General features: G+C 43.6%; 1 protein-coding gene across 1 annotated transcript in view; it reads left to right on the top strand.

Moving 5' to 3' along the window:
• Positions 1-15846, top strand: part of PEX3 (peroxisomal biogenesis factor 3) — a 73779-nt gene that overhangs the window by 42344 nt on the left and 15589 nt on the right. The window contains exons 11-12 of the mRNA XM_073627416.1: positions 8892-9014; positions 11045-11141. Coding sequence (XP_073483517.1) covers positions 8892-9014; positions 11045-11141 — 220 coding nt within the window. The remainder of the gene's footprint in view (positions 1-8891; positions 9015-11044; positions 11142-15846) is intronic.

The following is a 15846-nucleotide window of genomic DNA, read 5'->3' as shown; positions in this document are numbered from 1 at the left end:
TTTCAAAAACAAATGAGAGCTGCAAAATACTCACCATGCCTTTCAGCAAATAGCTTGGGGTGTCTACTTTCCAAAATGGGGTCATTTGGGGGGGTTTTGTGCCACCTGGGCATTCCATGGCCTCCGAAACTGTGATAGGCAGTAAAGAGTGAAATCAAAAATTTTCACCCTTAGAAATCCTGAAGGCAGTGATTGGTTTTCGGGGTCCAGTACGCGGCTAGGCTCCCAAAAAGTCCCACACATGTGGTATCCCCATACTCAGGAGAAGCAGCTAAATGTATTTTGGGGTGCAATTCCACATATGCCCATGGCCTGTGTGAGCAATATATCATTTAGTGACAACTTTATGAAAAAAAAAAAAAAAAAAAAAGTGTCACTTTCCCGCAACTTGTGTCAAAATATAAAATATTCCATGGACTCAATATGCCTCTCAGCAAATAGCTTGGGGTGTCTACTTTCCAAAATGGGGTCATTTTGGGGGGTTTTGTGCCACCTGGGCATTCCATGGCCTCCGAAACTGTGATAGGCAGTGAAGAGTGAAAGCAAAAATTTACACCCTTAGAAATCCTGAAGGCGGTGATTGGTTTTCGGGGCCCCGTACGCGGCTAGGCTCCCAAAAAGTCCCACACATGTGGTATCCCCATACTCAGGAGAAGCAGCTAAATGTATTTTGGTGTGCAATTCCACATAGGCCCATGGCCTGTGTGAGCAATATATCATTTAGTGACGACTTTTTGTAAATATTTTTTTTTTTTTTTTTTTTTGTCATTTTTCAATCACTTGGGACAAAAAAAATAAATATTCAATGGGTTCAACATGCCTCTCAGCAATTTCCTTGGGGTGTCTACTTTCCAAAATGGGGTCATTTGGGGGGGTTTTGTACTGCCCTGCCATTTTAGCACCTCAAGAAATGACATAGGCAGTCATAAACTAAAAGCTGTGTAAATTCCAGAAAATGTACCCTAGTTTGTAGACGCTATAACTTTTGCGCAAACCAATAAATATACGCTTATTGACTTTTTTTTTACCAAAGACATGTGGCCGAATACATTTTGGCCTAAATGTATGACTAAAATTGAGTTTATTGGATTTTTTTTATAACAAAAAGTAGAAAATATCATTTTTTTTCAAAATTTTCGGTCTTTTTCCGTTTATAGCGCAAAAAATAAAAACCGCAGAGGTGATCAAATACCATCAAAAGAAAGCTCTATTTGTGGGAAGAAAAGGACGCAAATTTCGTTTGGGTACAGCATTGCATGACCGCGCAATTAGCAGTTAAAGCGACGCAGTGCCAAATTGGAAAAAGACCTCTGGTCCTTAGGCAGCATAATGGTCCGGGGCTCAAGTGGTTAAAAAGAAAGAACGCACCGGTGAGCTCAGCAACACCAAAAGACCCGGAAGACCATGGAAAACAACTGTGGTGGATGACCGAAGAATTCTTTCCCTGGTGAAGAAAACACCCTTCACAACAGATCAAGAACACTCTCCAGGAGGTAGGTGTATGTGTGTCAAAGTCAACAATCAAGAGAAGACTTCACCAGAGTGAATACAGAGGGTTCACCACAAGATGTAAACCATTGGTGAGCCTCAAAAGCAGGAAGGCCAAATTAGAGTTTGCCAAACGACATCTAAAAAAGCCTTCACAGTTCTGGAACAACATCCTATGGACAGATGAGACCAAGATCAACTTGTACCAGAGTGATGGGATAAGTAGAGTATGGAGAAGGAAAGGAACTGCTCATGATCCAAAGCATACCACCTCATCAGCGAAGCATGGTGGTGGTAGTGTCATGGCGTGGGCATGTATGGCTGCCAATGGAACTGGTTCTCTTGTATTTATTGATGACGTGATTGCTGACAAAAGCAGCAGGATGAAATCTGAAGTGTTTTGGGGAAATATTATCTGCTCATATTCAGCAAAATGCTTCAGAACTCATTGGACGGCGCTTCACAGTGCAGATGGACAATGACCCGAAGCATACTGCAAAAGCAACCAAAGAGTTTTTTAAGGGAAAGAAGTGGAATGTTATGCAATGGCCAAGTCAATCACCTGACCTGAATTCGCTTGAGCATGCATTTCACTTGCTGAAGACAAAACCGAAGGGAAAATGCCCCAAGAACAAGCAGGAACTGAAGACAGTTGCAGTAGAGGCCTGGCAGAGCATCACTAGGTATGAAACCCAGCGTCTGGTGATGTATTTGCGTTCCAGACTTCAGGCTGTAATTGACTGCAAAGGATTTGCAACCAAGTATTAAAAAGTGAAAGTTTGATGGATGATTGTTAATCTGTCCCATTACTTTTGGTCCCTTTAAAAAGTGGGAGGCACATATACAAACTGTTGTAATTCCTACACTGTTCACCTGATTTGGATGTAAATACCCTCAAATTAAAGCTGAAAGTCTGCAGTTAAAGCCCATCTTGTTAGTTTCATTTCAAATCCATTGTGGTGGTGTGTAGAGCCAAAAGATTAGAATTGTGTCGATGTCTCAATATTTATGGACCTGACTGTATCTGCATGTCACTATATTTCCCTCTTACCAAGGGTTTCTGCGGTTCAAGGTAGAACAGCAGCATTTTCAGTCTGTAGCCTTGCCCTTGCCCTTGGAGCTAGCTACAGCACCCCGCTAGCTACAAGAGTTCTGGCCCCACCTCTAGTCAGGTTAAGGGCACAGGGCATAACAGTCTTGGCGTACCTAGACGATCTATTGCTAATAGACCAGTCAGTGGCTCATTTGGAGCAAAGCATGCGCATTACAATCAAATACCTGAAAAATCTGGGTTGAATTCTCAAACTGGTCTTCCTTAAAACCACTGAAAAGACTGAAGTACTTGGGTCTGATCATAGACACAGGCCAGAAAAAGGTGTTCTTGCCTCAGGCAAAGATCAACGCCATAGGAGAGCTGGTGCAGATGGTCAGGTCGAAAAGAGATCCCTCCATTCGCCTTTGCATGAGGTTGTTAGGAAAGATGGTGGCTTCATTCGAAGCGGTTCCCTATGCCCAGTTCCATTCGAGACTGTTGAAAAACAGTATCCTGTCTGCTTAGAACAAAACGGTTCAAGCTCTAGATTTGCCAATGCGGCTGTCCCCAAAGGTGTTCCAGAGCCTCAGTTGGTGCTCGGTATCCGGGAATCTGCAGAAGGGAAAAACCTTCATACCAGTTACCTGGAAAGTGGTAACGACAGGTGCCAACCTTTCAGGTTGGGGAGCAGTACTGGAAAAGACAGCTGTCCAGGGACAGTGGTCCAGAACCGAAAAAGCTTTGCCCATCAACATCCAAGAGATTCGGGCAGCGCGTCTGGCTCTGAAGCCCTGAACATTCAGGTTACGGGATTGTCCTGTCAGGATCCAATCCGACAATGCCACAGCTGTGGCCTATATCAATCACCAAGGGGGCACCAAGAGTCTTGCAGCACAGAGAGAGGTGAACCATATTCTAACTTGGACAGAAAGCAATGTCCCGTGCCTATCGGCAGTTTTCATTCTGGGAGTAGAGAATTGGCAGGTGGACTACTTGAGCCGCCAGCAGTTGCTCCCGGGGGAGTGGTCCCGTCACCCCAAAATCTTTCTGGCTATATGCCAAAGATGGGGGATCCCAGACATAGATCTTTTGGCGTCCAGGTTCAACATGTAGTTGGTCAACTTTATGTCAAGGACAAGTGATCTACTCGCATGCGAGACGGATGCGTGGTGACCCCATGGGGTCAGTTTTCACTGAGTTAGGCTTTTTTTCCTATTAAGTTGCTTCCATGGCTTCTTTGCAGGATCAAGCTGGAAAGAAAGCCAGTAGTTCTTGTAGCCTCAGCATGGCCTAGAACAGGGATATGCAATTAGCAGACCTCCAGCTGTTGCAGAACTACAAGTCCAATGAGGCATAGCAAGACTCTGACAGCCACAAGCATGACACCCAGAGACAGAGGCATGATGGGACTTGTAGTTTTGCAACAGCTGGAGGTCCGCTAATTGCATATCCTTGGCCTAGAAGGTCCTGGTATGCAGAAATCATAAAGATGGCGTGGAGGATCCATGGTTCCTTCCACTACGGCCAGACCTACTCTCACAGGTACCAATATTCTATCCTACCTTACAAACTCTAAGTTTGACGGTTTGGCTATTGAAGCTCACATTCTGAAGAGACGTAGTGTCTCCAGGTCAATGATTTCTACCTTCATTAATGAAACCAGCTTCCAGAAACATATATTATAGACTCTGGAGGGCTTATGTTTCCTGGTGTGAATCCAAGGGTTGGCACCCTCAGAAATATAACATAGGTAGAATTCTTGTTTCCTACAAGTACAAATGAAGCTGGCCTTGAGTACTATTAAGAGGCAAGTCTTGGCTTTATCGGTCTTATTTCAAAGACCGCTTGCTTCGCATTCTTTGGTCCAGGGGGTTTTTATACAAGGGGTAATATGGCTTATTCAGCCATTAGCCTTGAACCCTTGGGACTTGAACTTCGTTTTTTGTCGGTATTGCAAAAACAGCCCTTTGAACCGTTACAGCATACTCCCTTGTTCCGTCTGACAAGGGAAATAGTGTTTCGGGTTGCTATACCCTCTGTAAAAGGCTATCGGAGTTGGCTGCTCTTTCCTGTAAAGAAGCCATATTTAATTATTAAGGTGGTTTTAGGTTTTCACCTAAACCAAGATATTGTGTTACCGTCGTTTTTTTCCAAAACCAGGTTCTAGGATAGAGAACTCACTACATTGTCTTGATGTAGTGAGAGCGGTCAAGGTCTATTTAAAGACTGCTCAGGTCTGAATGATGATGTTTTATTATGCTGCCAGAGGGTCCTAGGAAGGGACAGGCAGCATCGAAATCCACTATTGCTAAGTGGATTTGGCAAGTTATAATTCAGGCCTAACGGTTCAAAGGTAAGATTTCACCTTTTCATGTCAAAGTGCACTCTACTAGAGCAGTTAGTTCTTCTGGGGCAGTGCATCACAAGCCTCCATGGCTCAGATCTGCAAGGCCATAACTTGGTCTGCAGTCCATATATTCAACAGATTTTACCATACATTCACCAGATTTTATCAAGTGGATGTAAAAAAGGGCATGAGGATATTGCCTTTGGGCGCAGTGAGCTGCAGGCAGCAGTATAGGTCCTCAAGTCTGTTGGCGCCCTATGGGTTGTTTCTCCCTCCCCTCAAATAGCATTGCTATGGGACGTCCCACATAGTAATTACTATGGTGCTCTGTGTCCCGTGATGTACGATAAAGAAAATAGGATTTTTATAACCGCTTACCTGTAAAATCCTTTTCTTGGAGTACATCACGGGACACAGAGGTCCCGCCCCTCTTCTTCTGGGGTATGTGTATACGTATATTGCTTTGTTACAAAAACTGAGGTGTTCCCAGTATGAGAGGGGTTATATAGGGAGGCAACGTTCGGTTTAGGGTGTGCCAGTGTCCATCACCTGAAGGTGGTCTATAACCCACATAGTAATTACTATGGTGCTCGATGTACCGTGATGTACTCCAAGAAAAGGATTTTACAGGTAAGCTGTTACAAAATCTGCAGGGGATCAAATAATAGGATTTTTATAAGTTTGCCCACTTACAAAGAAATGAAGGGTCTATAATTTTTATTATAGGTGTATTTTAAATGATAGAGACAAAATATCAACCAAAAATCCAGAAAAAAACACATGATACAAATGTTATAAATTGAGTTGCAGTTCAGTGAGTAAAATAAGTATTTGATCCCCAAGCAAAACATGACTTAGTACTTAGTGGAGAAACCCTTGTTGGCAAGCACAGAGGTAAGGCGTTTCTTGTAGTTGGTTACCAGGTTTGCACACATCTCATGAGGGATTTTGGTCCACTCTTCTTTACAGATCTTCTCTAAATCCTTAAGGTTTTTTGGCTGTCGAATGGAAACTCAACGTTTCAGCTCCCTTTTATACATTTTCTATAGGATTAAGGTCTGGAGACTGGCTAGGCCACCCCATGACCTTAATGTGCTTCTTCTTGAGCCACTCCTTTGTTGCCTTGGCGGTATGTTTTGGGTCATTGTTATGCTGGAAGACCCATCCACGGCTCAGCTTCAGTGTTCTGGCTGAGGGAAGAAGGCTGTCATCCAATATTTTACAATACATGGCCCCGCCAATCAGCCCCTCAATGCGGCAAAGTCGGCCTGTACCTTTAGCAGAGAAACAGTCCCAAAGCATAATGTTTCCACCTACGTGCTTGACTGCAGGGATGGTGTTCTTAGCGTCATAGTCAGCATTTTTCTTCCTTCAAACACGGTGAGTCGGGGTTAATGCCAAAGAGCTAAATTTTGGTCTCATCTGACCACAGCACTTTCTCCCAATCCTTCTTTTAATCATTTAGATGTTTATTGGCAAACTTCAGACGGACCTGTACATGTGCCTTCCTGAGGAGGGGGACCTTACGGGCGATGCAGGATTTCAATCCATGGCGGCGTATTGTGTTACCAATGGTTTATTTGGTGACTGTAGTCCCAACTGCCTTCAGATCATTCACAAGCTTCTCCCGTGTAGTTCTGGGCTGATCCCTCACTTTTCTCATGAACATCCTTACCCCAATGCGAAATCTTGCATGGAGCTCCAGACCAAGGGCGATTGATGGTTATTTTGTATTTCTTCTATTTGCGAATAATCGCTCCAACAGTTGTCCCCTTCTCAGTTTCTTGCTGATTAACTTGTAGCCCGTTCCAGCCTTGTGCAGGTCTACAATCTTGCCCCTGACAGCTCTTTGGTCTTGCCGATGATGGTGGGTTTAAATGGAAGAAAGATTCTGTGGACAGGTGTCTTTTATACACATAACGAGTTGTCGTTAGGAGCACCTTCTTACATTGGCAAGACTAATCTGTGTACCACATGAGCACATGCAGTAGACAGTCTGTGGGAGCCAGAATTATTGTTGGTTGGTAGGGGATCAAATACTTATTTTACTCACTGAACTGCAACTCAATTTATAACATTTGTATTATGTGTTTTTTTTCTGGATTTTTCGTTGATATTCTTATTTAAAATACACATATGATAAAAAATTATAGACCCTTTGTTTCTTTGTAAGTGGCAAACTTGCAAAACCTGCAGGGGATCAAATAATTATTTTTCCCACTGTATACAGGGGAAACGGGTGGGCTTTAATGCCCATGCACTGCACATATGCGTCGCTGGGTAGCCAATGTTTCTGGGCTGAGAGTGCACTCACACACAAAAAAAATTCAAGTTTGGAAAGAAGCCAAAGTCAGAAGGTGCTAAATCAGGACTGTACGTTGGATGTCTAATGATTTCTCACCAAAAGGCTTGCAATGCTACCTTTAATTGATGAGAGGAATGGGCAAGGGGCATTGTTGTGGTGGAAGTTGACTCTCCGATTAAGCTTTCCACAGCGCTTTTTGGCTAGCTGTTTAGCTAATTTTTTCCATACACTTAAATAATAAGCCGATATTACCATCATGTTCCCTTCCAAAAAGTCAACTAGCAGAATTCCCTCAATATCCCAGAAAATAGTCGTCATAATCTTTCCTCCTGTCAGGCTTGCTTTTGCTTTGACTGAACCCTTCCTTCTTTAGGTAACCATTGTTTCCACTGAGATTTGTCTTCACGATCATACTGATAAAGCCAAGTTTCCTCTCCAGATACAATTCACTTCAGAAAGTCCTTTGAATTGATCCCATTTGTTCAACATTTTATTGAATGCTCTGCTCTTGTCTGTTGCAGATCTTGGCACAACAGTTTTAGTACCCAACGAGCAGTTTGCTTTCGCTATAATTACTTAGATAACATTGTAAGAACAAAACCTACTGAGATGTCTAGGATGTCATCTATTTTTTCCGCCATTTAATCGTCAGTCACCCTCTTATAAATCTCGAACAGAATTCATTTTTTTTCTCTCACAAACTGATGTAGATGGTCTGTCTTTTCATTCATCATCTTCAACTCTGTCTTGTCCTTCTTTGAAACGGGCTATCCTTTTGTAAATTGCTGATTTTTTTTTTTTGGTGAATCCTCTCCATAAACTTTTATCAAAGTGGTAAAGATGTCTACATTCTTCCAACCAATTTTCATACATTTGAATTTAGTTCTTGCTTCCATTTTATCAGAATTAATGTTGCTCCACAGAGGGTTGATTTTACACTGACATACTTTTCGATCTAAAACCATTAAATAGTACTCTGTTCATACATGTTACAACATGTAAGTCCAAGTTTACTCTTCTATAAGCACATATTAAATTGCTTTCTTAAAATATTTTTTTTGTGTTCTTTTTCTTAATAAAATTATTTTCCACAAACTTTTTGATTGTCCCTCGTACATATGATCTAGCCAAATAGTAGTGAAGGGAATTTTTCTATAAAATGTATTTTTGTGCAGTAAAAGGGGAAAATAGATAAGTATGAATGGGCCTGCAAGGTGTTTTTTTACACACCGTTCGCCCATTTTTCCAACTGCAGCAGTACCAATTTTTATGTGCTACAGCTTCAAAAATACACTATAATGGTATATGGGAAGTCCCATCAATAAAGATGGATGCTCTGCTGTAGTCATTTTTAGTCTTCTTTTGAAGAAAATGTTTCCAGGCTTCAATGTGGCAGTGTTCTATCATTTTATATAGAATTATCCTCCCATTTATATATTCCTTTGATTTCAATATTTTAAAGTGGTTCTTATTTCAGACGAGCAAATAAATTTCACAAGAATAAATGTGTACATGAAATTTCTGTCATAGAGTTGTGAGGTGTTGCATCTTCCCACTGAAATGGGAGAAGGAAATTCACATTTTCCAGAGCCAAATGTTACAAAATGTTGCTTTTTTTACATGACGAAAACAAAAAAGCTGCAGCTATAGTCATCCAGAAATAAAGAGTGCATTATGAATTCTATTATGTAATTATTATATGTCTGATGTTTTCACAGTCAGGATTTTAGCACAGTGCTGAATTCATGCTTAAGTCGAGGCTTCGGGAGGCTTCTTGACAGCATCGCTGAGTTCTTTCGACCTAATCAACAAGAGCTTACCCAGCATAGTCCAGCAGACAGGTACTTATTTCTTCTAAGTTTTGCTTTAAAGCAGGAATCTTAAAAAAAAAAATAAAATTCAAGTTCTCCTGAAGTATTTTGTTTCAATTTACAAATTCTTCTGCTAGTTAAAAAAAAAAACTTTGTGCCAGTCTACCTAAAAAGCTGAAAACACTAAATGACTCAAACAAAAAAATATACTGTATATGTGAAAAGGTGCACCCCAACTATTCAATAAATGAATAAAATGTTAAACCTTACTTCAATTATTCACTGTAAAGTGCAATGTGCCTTTGTGACATTAAACCTTTGGGTTTTTTTGTATTAAAATAAACATGTTATACTTTTCTGCTCTGTGCAATTGTTTTGCACAGAGCAGTCCGGTCCTCCTCTTCTAGGGTCCCCAGCTGCGGCCCTCTTCTTTGGTGAATGCCCCAATAGCAAACAACTTGGGGCACTCGTGCTTGCTCCCGAGCCACCCTGTGTGCATCTGTTGACACAGATCAGGCGGCTGGGCCCCGCCCCTACTCCCTGGGTAAAAATTTGACTAAAAGCAGTGGGAGCTGAAGTTGTCTAATAAAGTATGGGACCCATGGATCAGATACTTAACAAATGATCCCCGGACAATCACTAACTAGGACCTTTCCTGATTGACGTAACAAGGAGCGTGGAGTCCTCCCTTTCCCGCCCCCGTCTCCCCCTTTCCTCCCCCCAATCCCACCTCCTAATCCCTCTGATTCTCTTTTTCCTTCCCTCTCATCTATCCCCCTTTTCTCCTCTGGGACCCTGGCATTGTGGGGTTTGGACTGCGCTCCTCCATGACTTGGGGGACCGGGCTTCCCCAACTGATTGCTGGGAGGCAGGGGTCTGGGGGATGTACTCTGAGGCCTATATTATGAAGTTGACATAAGGATACAGAGTATAGTGTAATGCGTAAGGTGGATAACTCACCGTGTAGTCTGCTATACAAATCAAAATCAATAACGTAGATAAGGCAACGTCGACACCAGATCTTTGATAAATGGCCTTGAAAGAGCAGGAGGCGAATTGTGCTTGCCTATACTGTATGTTTGATGGACTATAAAAACTACACTGTTAAAAAATGATGCCAAGGTCTTTACTCTGTACTTTCGAAACTTGAATACTAAAGAAGAAAAGCAGTGGGAGCCAATGGCTCTCGCTGTCATCAATCTGCCCAGTGAGGAGGGAGACGGCGATGGGAGCCACTGCTCTCATTCATATTGGTGGATAAGGATCGGGCTCAGGTAAGTATAAGGGGGGATTGTGTGCAGTACAGAAGGTTTTTTTACCTTCATGCATAGAATGCATGAAGGAAAAAACCTTAAGGCTTTAGAACCACTTTAATAAATCATTTTAAAGTGCATAATACAAATGTTTATATATATATATATATATATATATATATATATATATATATATATATATATATATATATATATATATATATATATATATATATATATATATATATATATATATAATGAATTGCAATAAAGTGCATGGTGCATACAATAGAATAGATTGATCAAAACAACTATAAATTGCAAATAGCTGACAAAATGTGTCCACAGTTAAGCATACTGAGTTGGTGCAGGTGCAAAGTGCATCAGACATATACATATTATCTTTTAAAGAAAAAAGAAGTCCCAGAAATGTATGTATCTGACTTTGAAAGCACATGTCACATGACAAATCGCACCCCAGTAAGTGCAATAGAACCGATCTAATAAGAGCGACTTGAGTCGTTCCAACTTAGAAAAAGGCTTGGTGCAAATTGGTGCAACTTCGGCACGACTTGCATTGACTTCTGTTAAGAAAGTTGTATGCAAGCCGTGCCAAAGTTGCTCTGGAATGTCGTCTTCAAAGTCGCGGCAGTGTGAACCAGGCCTAACTGTAAAAGCGCGTGAAACAGCAGATATTTGAGATTAATCCAGTGTTATACATTTTGTACAGAGACCCTATATACTTGTGTAAGTATGTTGACCCTTCGCAGTACTTTTTCTTTATTTTCCTTTTTTTTTTTTTTTAAGCCTTTCTACCATTAGTCTTCCTCTGGCCAAAGTTATTCCAATTGTCAACGGACAGATCCACTCAATATGTAGCGAGATGCCCAATCACTTTGTGCAGGTATGTAAATTATTAATGGTTTTTAGACATCACTATAAGCATATGGGCGTTCTTTCATTTCTATGGCCAAAATCCTAATTTCTTTATCGTACATCATGGGACACAGAGCCATAGTATTAACTATATGGGTATTTAGGCGCCTTCAGGTGATGGACACTGGCACACCCAAGACAGGTTCACTACCTATATAACCCCTCCTCCTACCAGGAGTACCTCTATTTTTTCGCCAGTGTCTAAGGTGTTGGTCACAAGTGAAGATGTGCTCTGAAGAGCTCCGCTGGAGGGATCCTTACTGGATTTAAATAGCCTCCACAGACCGAATCCGTCCAAAGTGCCTCTGAGGCCAAAGTGGATGGTACCTGGGCCTCGTATAAGAAGAACGAGGTTTTTCCTGTAACACCTCTCCTTGCAGGGCTTGACCCCGGGACCCAGTGCTTTAGTCATGCTCACATTACCTAAAGTTTTTCCTGGCAGGGTGCTATACAGGTCCAAGGGTGTGGAACCCCGAAAAAAAGGGACCCGGTCCTTGAAGGTTTGCTAAACGTAGCCCACCGTGATGGGTGAAGTTTGGATCCGTCTGTCATCAGCGGTGTCCTGCAGCGAGGATAAGGTAAGGAAAGAAGCCTAGGAACTGTAAAAAGTTCACCTATGGTTTTCTTCCTTGGGTAAAATGTCTTCATGCCTTAAATCTCCACTAGAGGGAGTAAATGCACATACCTTAGTTCGTTGTCTCTCACTTCAGCTCAGTGTCACAGCATGTGTGTGGGCTTAGCAGCAGCTTGTCTCAGCGGGGATTCCTAATGCAGGAAAGAGATTTGCCATATTGCACTTCTCCCCCCTGAAGGGACTAAGGCATTGGGTAGTAAAACAATGGTTTGTGCTCCCCCTGAAACCCCCCTCCCGCGGGGGGTGTGGCTGCTCCCGTTGCTCTATTTGTTTCCCCACTCTGCGCAAGTAGTACCATTAGACCCTGCCTCTCCTCCCCTCTTGCTGGGTTGCCGAGTGACAGACCTGAATGCCGCGCGCATGGGAAATATCTGAATTTTAAAATGGGAGGGGGGCGGGCGATGTACGGAGGGGATGGGGCATGGGCGCGGCGCTGTGTGCGGGACGTAGCATCCATGAGCGCCCTGTACTCAGCACAGGAAGTTGAGTACAAAGAGCAGACTCTCCTCAGCTGGATAGCTGGAGAGCACGCTGGCTAATCACACAGGACACAAGAGCAGTGGGGCACATAAGGGCTGCATACAGGCATTCCCAATAGAGGAAAGACATTTTACTCAGCGCTAGGTTGAACTTTTATTAGCGGCATTTCTTTTGCTAGACTATTGTTCAGCAAATAGTGCATTTAAATAGTGCCTCTGCTTTTGTGCTTAGGACTATGCCTCCCAAAAAGGCCAGTGCAAAACCTCAAAAAAAGTACCAAAAACATCACCCCCAGGCGCTGAGGACTCCAGTCATGCCTCCACATTGTTATCTTCTCCTGAAATACCATAAGTGGCTAGCCAGGGTGAGCCATTGGAACCAGTAGGTGTTGCAGCTGCTTCTAACATACTGCTTCCCCTGTATACGTGACTGAAGATGCCTTTTCCTCCTCCCTGTTAGGGCTAGAGGAAAGACTAGCGGCTTTAATCGCATCCTCCATCCAAAGGGATAGGAAGCGTGGTAGATCCCCTTCCCCCACCGCAGACCCTTTAACAAGGGAACAGTGGGTGGAGGATGAGGTATTACCCTCAGGGGATCAGGAGGAAAGACAATCCCATGACTCCTCTTCGGAGGAATCAACGGGGGATGAACCCTTTTCAGCCTCGCAATCATAAAAATTGCTGGTACAGTCTCTTACGGATATGGTTCGTTCTGCTTTCAAGCTGCCCCTAACTGAGTCAGCCGAAAGTTCAGTTTCTTCTTTGGGTTCCTTAAAACCTCCACAGACTTTGCATGCGTTTCCCGTCCATGCATTACTAGAACAGCTTATTTATGCTGAATGGGATCATCCGGATAAGCATTTTCTCCCTCCAAAAAGATTTGTAGTACTTTATCCCATGGAGGAGAAATTCACCAAAAGATGGAATGTACCAGCAGTTGACGCTGCGATTTCCAGTGTGAATAAGAGTCTAACTTGTCCACTAAACAATGCTCAAATGCTTAAAGATCCAACAGATAAAAGATTGGAATTCCTGTTAAAATCCTCTTTTTCTTTGGCAGGTGCAGTTACTCAGCCTGCAGTCGCTGAAATAGGCATCTGTCAATCCCTGAAGGACCAGTTTAGACAGGCCCTTAAGGAGGTTCCTGTAAAACAGGCCCGGGACTTGACCAAACTGCCAAGAGCATAATGTTTTGCTATTGATGCCATTAAAGATTCTATTCACCAGGTGTCTCGCCTTGCGCTTGTGCTAGTGCACATGCGTAGGACCCTGTGGTTGAAAAATTTTTCAGCCGAAATAACCATGCAAAAGGCTCCTGACTGGTTTTCCTTTTCATGGGGATTGGCTTTTTGGGGATGATTTGAACAAATACATCCAAAAGATTTCAAGTGGGAAAAGTACTCTTTTGCCAGTCAAAAGAAGGAATAAACACCCTTCTTTTAAGCGGGCTCTTTCTCCAGCACCAAGGGCATCTGCCTCTAGGCAGTCGTGACAGCCTCTGCCTTCAGAGTCTAGAGGAAAGCCTCAGGGTCAGGCCCAGGCACAAAAGAAGTCCTGGGGGCGGAAACCTGCAAAGCAGAATTCTAAAGCCTCATTATGAAGGGGCACCCCCGCTTGCCAGGGTGGGGGGAAGATTTCTGCAGTTCTCAGAAGTCTGGCAGGAGGAAATTCAGGACAGATGGGTCATCTTCATGATAGCTCTAGGGTACAAACTGGAGTTTCGGGAGTTTCCACCGCCTCGTTTTCTGAGGACAAACCTTCCCAAAGATCCAGGGAAAAGGCGATCTCTGTTTCAAGCGTTAGACCGATTACTGGCTCAGGGGGTGATCATGCAAATCTCCACAGAGGAGCAAGGTTTGGGGTTCTATTCAAACCCCTTCACAGTACCAAAACCGAATGGAGATGTCCGACCCATTCTATATCTAAAAAATCTTAAATAATTCCTGAAGGTCCGCTCTATTCGCATGGAGTCGATCAGGTCGGTGCTTTCTATCCTACAAGGAGGAGAACTTCTGGCGTCTATCGACATCAGGGATGCATATCTGCATGTTCCTTTATTTCTCGCTCACCAAAGGTTTCTGCGGTTCGAGGTAGAACAGGATCATTTTCAGTTTGTAGCCTTGCCCTTCGGGCTGGCTACAGCACCCCGGGTATTTACAAAGGTTCTGGCTCCACCTCTAGCCAGGCTAAGGGCGCAGGGAATAACAATCCTGGCATATCTGGACGATCTATTGCTAATAGACCAGAGAAGTCTTCCTAGAGAAGTCTTCCTTAAAACCACTAAAAAGGCTGGAGTACTTGAGTCTGATCATAGACACAGCCCAGAAAAAGGTGTTCTTGCCTCAGGCAAAGATCAACGCCATAAGAGAGCTGGTGCAGATGGTCAGGTCGAAAAGAGATCCCCCCATTCGCCTTTGCGTGAGGTTGTTGGGAAAGATGGTGGCTTCGTTCGAAGCGGTTCCCTATGCCCAGTTCCATTCGAGACTGTTGCAAAACAGTATCCTGTCTGCTTAGAACTAAACTGTTCAAGCTCTAGATTTGTCAATGCGGCTGTCCCCAAGAGTGTCCCAGAGCCTCAGTTGGTGGTTGGTAACCCAGAATCCGCTGAATGGAAAATCCTTCAGACCAGTTATCTGGAAAGTGGTAACGACAGATGCCAACCTTTCAGGTTGGGGAGCAGTACTAGAAAAGGCAACTGTCCAGGGACAGTGGTCAAGGACCGAGAGAACCTTGCCCATCAACATCCTAGAGATTCGGGCAGCGCATCTGGCCCTGAAGGCCTGGACATTCAGGTTACGGGGTTGTCCTGTCAGGATCCATTCCAACAATGCCACAGCTGTGGCTTAATTCAATCACCAAGGGGGCACCAAGAGTCTCGCAGCACAGAGGGAGGTGAACCATATTCTAACTTGGACAGAAAGGAATGTCCCGTGCCTATCGGCAGTTTTCATTCTGGGAGTAGAGAATTGGCAGGCGGACTACTTGAGCCGCCAGCAGTTGCTCTAGGGGGAATGGTCCCTTCACCCCGACATTTTTCTGGCTGTTTGCCAAAAATGGGGGACTGGACGTAGATCTTCTGGCATCCAGGTTCAACATGAAGTTGGTCAACTTTGTGTCCAGGACAAGGGATCCACTCGCATGCGGAACAGATGCGTTGGTGACCCCGTGGGATCAGTTTTCACTGATTTATGCATTCCCCCCTATTCAGTTGCTGCCACGACTTCTTTGCAGGATAAAGCTGGAAAGAAAGACGGTATTTCTTGTAGCCCCAGCATGGCCCAGAAGGTCCTGGTATGCAGAAATCGTAAAGATGGCGGTGGAGGATCCATGGTCCCTTCCACTACGTCCAGACCTACTCTCACAAGGGCCGATATTCCATCCTACCTTACGGTCTCTAAATTTAAGGGCTTGGCTATTGAAACCCACATTCTGAAGAAACGTGGGCTATCCGGGTCAGACTCTACTATGATTAATACAAGGAAGCCAGCTTCCAGAATCATATATTAAAGAGTCTGGAGGGCTTATGTTTCCTGCTGTGAATCCAAGGGTTGGGACCCTCG

Source organism: Aquarana catesbeiana, linkage group LG04, assembly GCF_042186555.1.
Source record: "Aquarana catesbeiana isolate 2022-GZ linkage group LG04, ASM4218655v1, whole genome shotgun sequence".
NCBI lineage: Eukaryota > Metazoa > Chordata > Amphibia > Anura > Ranidae > Aquarana > Aquarana catesbeiana.
The sequence above is the reverse complement of the archived record's forward strand: the minus strand, read 5'-3'. Positions and strand labels throughout refer to the sequence as shown.